The 10,736-nt window shown below is 40.9% G+C and overlaps 1 protein-coding gene across 1 annotated transcript; it reads right to left on the minus strand.

Annotated features, from left to right (window-relative positions):
* Positions 1-157: 157 nt before the first annotated feature.
* Positions 158-9,754, minus strand: LOC115177700 (zinc finger protein 3-like). The gene is made up of 3 exons (XM_029738651.1): positions 9,728-9,754; positions 9,101-9,466; positions 158-1,242 (listed from the first exon to the last, which is right to left on the minus strand). Exons 2-3 carry the CDS (start codon positions 9,165-9,167, stop codon positions 653-655), a joined length of 657 nt encoding a protein of 218 aa, XP_029594511.1. The 5' UTR covers positions 9,168-9,466; positions 9,728-9,754; the 3' UTR covers positions 158-652.
* Between the last annotated feature and the right edge of the window lie 982 nt (positions 9,755-10,736).

Below are 10,736 nucleotides of genomic sequence, written 5' to 3' on the forward strand. Positions count from 1 at the left end.
CTTTAAAGCCACACTCTGATGTGAACATATTAATCCCTTACTCTGTAAGATACAAATGTCAGAGTGACCCACCAACGCAAATATAAACAATAGAGAAAATACGACATAGCACACGATTATGTGTAGTGCTGGAATGACGCAGATACAAAAACACACAGAGTTTGAAAGCTATAATTTAATCAGTATCTACATTCAAACTAACATACTCCATCTTCAGTTCAGGTGTTTAAATAAAAAACAAAATGTATTTGTGCTTTATACAATTTGATTTCAAGTGCCATAAACAAAAGCACAATTTCTCAGTCAAAAATATGAGACAAGTGTGGGAGCAGTATGTGTGTTCTCTCATGAACTTTAAGTCCATGTGATGTTTTATATTCCTTTCCACACTGGGAGCAGTGAAAAGTCTTCTCTTGTGTATGTCTTTTCTCATCCCTTTTCAGGTACTCTAAATTCGTAAAACTCCTTTTGCAATGTGAACAGTGGAAAGGCTTTTCTACGGAATGTGTTTGCTCATGGTTTTCAGGGACCCTGATGTGGTTAAACTCTTTCCACACTGGGAGCAGTGTTAGGGCATCTCTCCTGTATGTTTTCATTCATAATCTTTCAGGGTCCTTGAAGTGGTAAATCTCTTTTCACATTGAGATCAATGTTAAGGCTTTTCTGCTGTGTGTATTTTCTCATGCTTTTTCCATTGCCCTGACCAGCGAAAACCCTTCCCACACTGGGAGCATTGGTAGGGCTTCTCTCCTGTGTGTATTCTCTTATGAGTTTGCAGATGCCCTAACTGAGAAAATCTCGTTCCACACAGGGAGCATTGATAGGGCTTCTCTCCTGTGTGTGTCCTCTCATGTGATTTCATATTTCTGTATGCAGAAAATCTTTTTCCACACTGGGAGCACTGGTAGGGCTTCTCTCCTGTGTGTATTCTATTATGAGTTTGCAGATGCCCTAACTGAGAAAATCTTGTTCCACACTGGGAGCATTGATAGGGCTTCTCTCCTGTGTGTGTCCTCTCATGTGATTTCATATCCCTGGATGCAGAAAATCTTTTTCCACACTGGGAGCACTGGTAGGGCTTCTCTCCTGTGTGTATTCTTTCATGTGATTTCAGGCTTCCTAACCTAGAAAAACTCTTTCCACACTGGGAGCAGTGGTGTCGTCTTGCTGGTTTGGACGTCTCTGGGTCTTGTTCCCCTGAAGGACTCTTCCCGCTGTCAGTGTGAGAGTCTAGTCTCTCTCCTGCCAAAGACAGACAGTATTTAGTAAACAGAGAGACCTGGGCCCATATTCACAAACTGTCTCATAGTAGGAATACTGATCTAGGATCTTTCCATACAATCTCATTCATTGTTATATAAAAGTGAATAGTGAAGCTAGTTCAGCAAGCTTTGTGGATACGAGCACTGAATGAAACCTCTACATTATCAAACTGTCTTCTCTGAGGTTTAATCCAGACTAGATCCTTCAATAACCTGAGGTCATTTAAAAAAAACATTTAATCCAGAATAATCAAATGAGCAATATGATCCTGCATGGTCTTAATTCTGTCCACTGAAAAGGCAAGATTTCAACCAAATGTCATGAAATCAGATATGAGTTGGTAGTAATTAAAGGATATATGATGCAGTATCAGAGATTTCAATCAGATCAGTCTGTCTTACTTCATAGTTAAAATATGAAGGACCTAATAACACCATAGAGATTTCAAGCTTCAATCCTGTTTGTAAGATATCAAATAATGAAATTAGCAGCAGCAGTACAGAAACATCACTAGACCGGCACATTCCTCACTCGCGATACAGGAAGTTAAAGAGCCAGATTCACAATTTAAGGGGAATTACACTCAAAAATAAATGTGTTCCTTTTCTTCCAACCCCCCCCCCCCCCCAAAAAGTATTCTAATGTGATTTAACTATTGACAGACTAAGAACATACAATTACGTTGTTTCTCTATTAACAATTGTAATTTAGAGATAAAAAATAATAATAATAAAATAACCAGAAAAATAAAACAGAAAACATTATTTAGGAAAATAGAAAACAAAAACCATTGTTATATAATTATTATTTTACCAGGTATATTGACAGAAAACAGTGTACAAGATAAAGTTGTGCATTAAGAACCTGGGGAAGAGTTGACAACATAGTGTACTACTTTCTCTTGTACATTAAGAACCTGGGGAAGAGTTGACAACATAATGTACTACTTTCTCTTGTACATTAAGAACCTGGGGAAGAGTTGACAACATAGTGTACTACTTTCTCTTGTACATTAAGAACCTGGGGAAGAGTTGACAACATAATGTACTACTTTCTCTTGTACATTAAGAACCTAGGGAAGAGTTGACAACATAGTGTACTACTTTCTCTTGTACATTAAGAACCTGGGGAAGAGTTGACAACATAATGTACTACTTTCTCTTGTACATTAAGAACCTGGGGAAGAGTTGACAACATAATGTACTACTTTCTCTTGTACATTAAGAACCTGGGGAAGAGTTGACAACATAATGTACTACTTTCTCTTGTACATTAAGAACCTGGGGAAGAGTTGACAACATAGTGTACTACTTTCTCTTGTACATTAAGAACCTGGGGAAGAGTTGACAACATAGTGTACTACTTTCTCTTGTACATTAAGAACCTGGGGAAGAGTTGACAACATAATGTACTACTTTCTCTTGTACATTAAGAACCTGGGGAAGAGTTGACAACATAGTGTACTACTTTCTCTTGTACATTAAGAACCTGGGGAAGAGTTGACAACATAATGTACTACTTTCTCTTGTACATTAAGAACCTGGGGAAGAGTTGACAACATAGTGTACTACTTTCTCTTGTACATTAAGAACCTGGGGAAGAGTTGACAACATAATGTACTACTTTCTCTTGTACATTAAGAACCTGGGGAAGAGTTGACAACATAATGTACTACTTTCTCTTGTACATTAAGAACCTGGGGAAGAGTTGACAACATAATGTACTACTTTCTCTTGTACATTAAGAACCTGGGGAAGAGTTGACAACATAGTGTACTACTTTCTCTTGTACATTAAGAACCTGGGGAAGACTTGACAACATAATGTACTACTTTCTCTTGTACATTAAGAACCTGGGGAAGAGTTGACAACATAGTGTACTACTTTCTCTTGTACATTAAGAACCTGGGGAAGAGTTGACAACATAATGTACTACTTTCTCTTGTACATTAAGAACCTGGGGAAGAGTTGACAACATAGTGTACTACTTTCTCTTGTACATTAAGAACCTGGGGAAGAGTTGACAACATAATGTACTACTTTCTCTTGTACATTAAGAACCTGGGGAAGAGTTGACAACATAATGTACTACTTTCTCTTGTACATTAAGAACCTGGGGAAGAGTTGACAACATAATGTACTACTTTCTCTTGTACATTAAGAACTTTTTACTTAATTCTCCGTACTGGCCAATGATTATAACGTTGATTCAGATCCAACTACTCATTCAAACATTGTGCCCCCTGGCACAATGTTTGTAGCTAGACGTAGAAGGCTAATGTTAATTACCTAACGTTGCCCATGAATGAAGTTAGGCTTGCGAGCAAACATTTTAGACAGGTAACCTAGGACAACAAAAATTCCAAATGTGTATTGTATTATAGAGTGCTAGACCATTTAGTCTACATGAAAGAGGAGGATGGCATTGGTGTTTCTCTACAAGTAGGGTGAGTCAACATGAGAGAGGAGGATGGTGTTTCTCTATAAGTAGGGTGAGTCAACATGTTTTTTCTACTTGCACGAACGCCAACCCTGACGTCCTTGCCGTGTCTGAATCCTGGCTTAGGAAGGCCACCAAAAATTGGTGAGATTTCCATCCCCAACTACAACATTGTCCGTCAAGATAGAACTGCCAAAGGGGGAGGAGTTGCAATCTACTGCAAAGATAGCCTGCAAAGTTCTGTCACACTTTCCAGGTGTATGCCCAAACAGTTCGAGCTTCTAATTAAAAGAATGTCTCTCTCCAGAAATAAGTCTCACTGTTGCCGCCTGTTATAGACCCCCCTCAGCACCCAGCTGTGCCCTGGACACCATATGTGAATTGATTGCCCCCCATCCAATAGTCCCCGCAATATGCAACTTTTCAGGGAAGTCAGGAACCAATACACAGTCAGTTAGGAAAGCAAAGGCTAGCTTTTTCAAACAGAAATTTTAATCCTGTAGCTCTAACTCCAAAAAGTTCTGGGACAGTGTAAAGTTCATGGAGAAGAAGAGCACCTCCTCCCAGCTGCCCACTGCACTGAGGCTAGGAAACACTGTCACCACCGATAAAGCCACGATAATCGAGAATTTCAATAAGTATTTCTCTACGGCTGGCCATGCTTTCCTCCTGGCTGCCCCAACCAACAGCTCCGCACCGCCCCCCACAGCGACTTGCCCAAGCCTCCCCAGCTTCTCCTTCACCCAAATCCAGATAGCAGATGTTCTGAAAGAGCTGCAAAACCTGGACCCGTACAAATCAGCTAGGCTAGACAATCTGGACCCTCTCTTTCTAAAATTATCCGCCGCCATTGTTGCAACCCCTACTACTAGTCTGTTCAACCTCTCTTTTGAATTGTCTGAGATTCTTAAAGATTGGAAAGCTGTCGCGGTCATACCCCTCTTCAAAGGGGGTAACACTCTAGACCCAAAGTGTACAGTACTTTGAGATATCAGCTGATGTAAGAAGGGTTATATAAATAAATGATTTGATTTGAAACTGTTACAGACCTATATCTATCTTAGCCTGCCTATCTAAAAAGTCTTCGAAAGCTAAGTTAACAAGCAGATCACTGACCATTTAGAATCCCACCGTACCTTCGCCGCTGTGTAATCCAGTTTCCGAGCTGGTCATGGGTGCACCTCAGCCACGCTCAAGGTATTAAACGATATCATAACTGCCATCGATAAAAGACCTTACTGTGCAGCCGTCTTCATCGACCTGGCCAAGGCTTTTGACTCTGTTAATCGCCGTATTCTTATCGGCAGACTCAACAGCCTTGGTTTCTCAAATGACTGCCTCACCTGATTCACCAACTACTTCTCAGATAGAGTTCAGTGTGTCAAATCGGAGGGCCTGTTGTCCGGACCTCTGGCAGTCTCTATGGGGGTACCACAGGGTTCAATTCTCAGGCCGACTCTTTTCTCTGTATATATCAATGATGTCGCTTTTGGTGCTGGTGAATCTCTGATCCACCTCTATGCAGACGACACCATTCTGTATACATTTGGCCCTTCTTTGGACACTGTGTTAACAAACCTCCAAACAAGCTTCAATGCCATACAACACTCCTTCCGTGGCCTCCAACTGCTCTTAAACGCTAGTAAAACTAAATGTATGCTCTTCAACCGATCGCTGCCCGCACCCGCCTGCCCGACTAGCATCACTACTCTGGACAGTTCTTAGAATATGTGGACAACTAGAAATACCTAGGTGTCTGGCAAGACTGTAAACTCTCCTTCCAAACTCTTATTAAGCATCTCCAGTCCAAAATTAAATATAGAATCAACTTCCTATTTCGGAACAAAGCCTTCTTCACTCACGCTGCCAAACATACCCTCGTAAAATTGACTATCCTACCGATCCTTGACTTCGGCGATGTCATTTACAAATTAGCCTCCAACACTCTACTCAGCAAACTGGATGCAGTCTATCACAGTGCCATCCGTTTTGTCACCAAAGCCCCATATACCACCCACCACTGCGACATGTAAGCTCTCGTCGGCTGGCCCCCGCTACATATTCGTCGCCAGACCCACTGGCTCCAGGTCATCTATAAGTCTATGCTTGGTAAAGCTCCGCCTTATCTCAGCTCACTGGTCACCATAACAACACCCACCCGTAGAACACGCTCCAGCAGGTATATCTCACTGGTCATCCCCAAAGCCAACACCTTCTTTGGCCGCCTTTCCTTCCAGTTCTCTGCTGCCAATGACTGGAACTAATTGCAAAAATCGCTGAAGTTTAAGACTTATATCTCCCTCACTAACTTTAAGCACCAGCTATCTGAGCAGCTTACCAATCGCTGAAGCTGTATACAGCCCATCTGTAAATAGCCCATCCAACTACCTCATCCCCATGTTGTTTTATTTACTTTTTTTTGCTCTTTTGCACACCAGTATTTCTACTTGCACATCATCATCTGCACATCTATCAGTCCGGTGTTAATTTGCTAAATTGTAATTACTTCGCTACTATTGGCCTATTTATTGCCTTACCTCCTTACTCCATTTGCACACACTGTATATATATATTTTCTATTGTGTTATTGACTGTACTTTTGTTTATCCCACGTGTAACTCTGTGTTGTTTTTTTAATCGCACTGCTTTGCTTTATCTTGGCCAGGTCGCAGTTGTAAATGATAACTTGTTCTCAACTGGCCTACCTGGTTAAATAAAGGTTTAAAAAAAATTATATATATATATATTTTTTTTTTAAACGCACATATAAAATCAGAAACATGGACAGCCACATATTTAGCTTACGTTGATTAGACTAAATTGTTTTTGGTATCTTTTAGTTGTCACTGTAGTAGACTAAGCATAAGTGATTTGATGATGTTAAAATGTTGAAGTTGAAATGGTGCTGGAATAGTGGAGGCAGCTCTTGTTTTCTTTGCGACTTGCATTAACTCTTTGTGGTTCTAAATCAATAGTTGTTTGACCATACTGTAGGTCATGTAACTGCTTGTTACATGCAATAAGCTTTGTGGACTTCACAGGACAGATGTTGCTCTCCGGGTTTTGTGGTGAAACAAAGGTGTGGTTGAATTTATTCTGCAACTGTGTCTTCTTATTGTCTCTGCCTTTAAGCCTATATATCACAGTCCTGAGGCATATGAACTAACAGGTTATAGAGCAAACACAATTATCACAAAATAGGTTGGTTTTTATATGATGAAGGATCTATTGACACTCTAGAAAACCTAAACATTGATGACTGCTTCTGGGCAGTCACTTCTACCAATCTATACATGGAGTCCGCTAAAGGTACCAATCTATACATGGAGTCCGCTAAAGGTACCAATCTATACATGGAGTCCGCTAAAGGTACCAATCTATACATGGAGTCCGCTAAAGGTACCAATCTATACATGGAGTCCGCTAAAGGTACCAATCTATACATGGAGTCCGCTAAAGGTACCAATCTATACATGGAGTCTGCTAAAGGTACCAATCTATACATGAAGTCTGCTAAAGGTACCAATTAGGGAAGCACGATATATTGGTAAGCATATCGGAATCGGCCGGTATTAGCTAAAAATGCCAAAATCGGCATCGGCCCGATGTCTAGTTTAACGGCGATGTGCAAAACCGATGTCTTAGCTGACGTGCCATACCTATATAACGTAGGTACATGACATAATGACAGCATGAAAAATACAGCGTTACATGTACAACACAGCATTCCTAACCTCACCTACAATGTCTGCTGTGTGGATCTATTTAAGTTTCAAAGGAAGATAACAAAAAGGCCATATGCAACGTTTGTGCTGCTATTATTTCCAGAGTGGAGTTATTTCCTGAGGGGAGTGAAATCGTTCAATACCACAAACCCAATTACTCATTTGAAAGTGCATCACCCCCAGACGTTCAGCGACTACTGAGAACAAAAGCAGAAAAAAAACAAGGGCACACTTCCAACACCTAAACAAGTTCAAATCCAGCAGTCATTCGAAAGAGTAAGAACATTTCAGTGAGACAACTCAAAGACTAAATCCATTAACGCCAAGATAAAGGAATTCATTGCCCTTGACAATCAACCGTTCTCTGTCGTGGATGATGTTGGCTTTTGCCGACTGGTCGAGCTCCGGTACACACTACCAAGTAGGCGCTATTTTTCAGATGTTGCCCTACCGGAGCTAATAGCTTCAATTAGCTTCACAACTGACATTTGGACCAACGATGTCAGCCCCATGAGCATGCTGAGTCTGACAGCACAGTGGATCGACGAGGATTTCGTACTGCATGCTCAAGAATGTGCTGGTTCTCATACCGCTGCTGCCATTTCAATGGCATTTGAGAACATGTTTGAAACGAACACACTCCTAGCGCCATTTGAACAACTGACTCGAGAAACAAGCTCATCAACTGTGTCTGCAGATACCCTCTCATGGCCTGCTCAACAAAACCCTGCGGTCTGTGTTGGCAGTTAACTTGGAAAAGTACTCTACTAGAAGCTGTGAACAAGCGAGTCGGTGGCATTCTCTCTGAGCCTCTTTACTGTGTCGCCACCATGCTCGATGCTAGGTACAAGGACTGCTACTTCAATGCAGACAAGAAACAGGGTTTACGAGAAATGTTACATACACAGCTGGAAAAGATGGAAACGGACACAGTGACAGTGCGCACCGAGGAAGAGAGGCCACGGACAGACAGAGCTGAAACTTCACTGCTTGACATGTATGATGAAATCCTGGTTGAGAATTAAACGACTTAACAACGAAACAGCACAGCAAGTCAGTGAAATAATTCGTTTTTTGATTGTTTTACTGGTAAAGGGGACATACATAAATGCCAACAAAATAACTTTTTGGTTAGTGTGTGTGTGTTTCAACTATTTAACTGTACTAGAATGCTGAAAAGGCAGAAACAATTTTAAATATCGGTTATCGGTATCAGTTTTTTTGGCAAGGAAAATATTTGATATCTGTATCGACCAAAAATGACATATCGGTGCATCCCTAGTTGTAATATGTTCACCGCTCCTAAACAGAAGGGCAGCTTCCCCAGTGGTTTTACCCACACACCGCTCCTGAACAGAAGGGCAGCTTCCCCAGTGGTTTTACCCACACACCGCTCCTGAACAGAAGGGCAGCTTCCCCAGTGGTTTTACCCACGTGAGAAGAATAATGTGCCTAATTGAAAGCTTGAAACAAAAAAATGAGTAGCTCGCGACATGTTTCATTTTTTTAAAGTAATTCTCACGCTAGAAAAGATTGGAGACCCCTGATCTAACGTGAAAACACATTTACGGTGGTAAATTATTCAAGTGTAGAACATCAGTAGAATGCCCATTTAAAACCCCACATTGGTTCAACAGCAGAGGTTGTGCCCCTGTTTTTAAGACAGTACTCACTGGTGGTAATTTGATCTACATTCTCCTCCTCCTCCAATGTGACAGTAATCTCCCCCTCTTCCTTCATTTCAAAAAGTTGCTCCTCTTCTTTCACTGTGACAGTCACCACCTCATCTTTCACTACAAACACGGCACCCTCCTCTTTCTGTTCATCCCCCTCTTTCACCCCGAAATCTTCTTCCTCTTCTTTCACTGTAACATCCTCTTCTTTCAATGTTGAAGCGTCCTCTTCCTTCACTGTAACATCCTGTTCTTCATTTACTGTGATAGCTTCCTCCACGTCCTCTTCTTTTACAGTTAATTCTTCTTCTTTCACGTAACTGTTCAGCCCTGGAGCTTCTTTCTCCGTCGAACAGACCTCATTTTCTTTAGCAGAGGAAGAGTAGCTTAGTGAGCTCATGGTCGGGGACGTGAGCTAGCTAGCTATTTAGCATTAGCTAATAGTCTAGTGCTGGGCTAACTTAACAAGCTAGATAGCTGACATGAAATTAAATTCAATGGATTAACTAGTAAATAAATATACAGTGTGTTTAAAACACGGAGCTTCATATAAAATGGTATAAAGAGCTTCAATGTTTCGGTTGTATGTTTGCTAGCAAGTTACCGAGGCTGTTGAACAAACCCTACCTGTTGTTGAAGAAGAATCCCGTCCACTAGATTATACGTCACGCAAGAAGCATTACCTTAAAGACTCACATCGCCATCTGTTGACTGAAGTGGGAAACGCAGATTGCCCAAGAAGACTAAATAAACCCTTGCTCACCAGAATAATGTCATACATCGACAATGCGTCAATCCAGTCATCAGTTTGGTCGGTTTTAAGGAAACAGAAAGCTGTGAAAACGACCCAACATGTTTCTGATAAGATTGAAGTTCTTCTAGATACATATTTTATGTGCTTGAAATACTATCAGCTTTTATGATGCAGATAAAGATAGCACCTCTACAGGTGGTATCTTACTGCTCATTCGCATTCTCTCAAGATGCTGAAATAAATAAATCATATTTCTCCACTCCTGTTCCCGAGTAAGAAATTAGCCTACATTTGGTGTATCATTTTCCTGAACAACATGCTTAATTCTGCAAGAGTTAATATTAAGGCTATGTGAGAGGTTATGGACCTACAATCAGTATCCAGATTTCAGTTTTCATTTAACACATCTGAACAGAAGGCTACAGTTCCCTTGATGTGCCGTAGCCCTATTTGAAGTCTCCATCTTGTGACTATCAAATTTGTATATTACCTCACAATCACCACACTGCTATCATCCTCTTTTATCACTTCACCCAGCCTGGTCTCATAGACTAAACGTAACATAGTCAATGTACATCCGACTCATCAAATTATTTATTTATTTAACTAGGCAAGTCAGTTAAGAACAAATTCTTATTTACAATGATGGCCTACCAAAAGGCAAAAGACAAAATGCATCCTGCGGGGAAGGGGGCTGGGATTAAAAATACAAATATAGGACAAAACACACATCACGACAAGAGAGACACCACAAACAACATAGCATGGCAGCAACACATGACAACACAGCATAGTAGCAACGCCACATGACAACAACATGGTAGCAACACAACATGGCAGCAGCACAACATGGTAGAAGCACAACATGGTAGCAGCACAAAA

This window comes from Salmo trutta, chromosome 38 (assembly GCF_901001165.1).
Source record: "Salmo trutta chromosome 38, fSalTru1.1, whole genome shotgun sequence".
NCBI lineage: Eukaryota > Metazoa > Chordata > Actinopteri > Salmoniformes > Salmonidae > Salmo > Salmo trutta.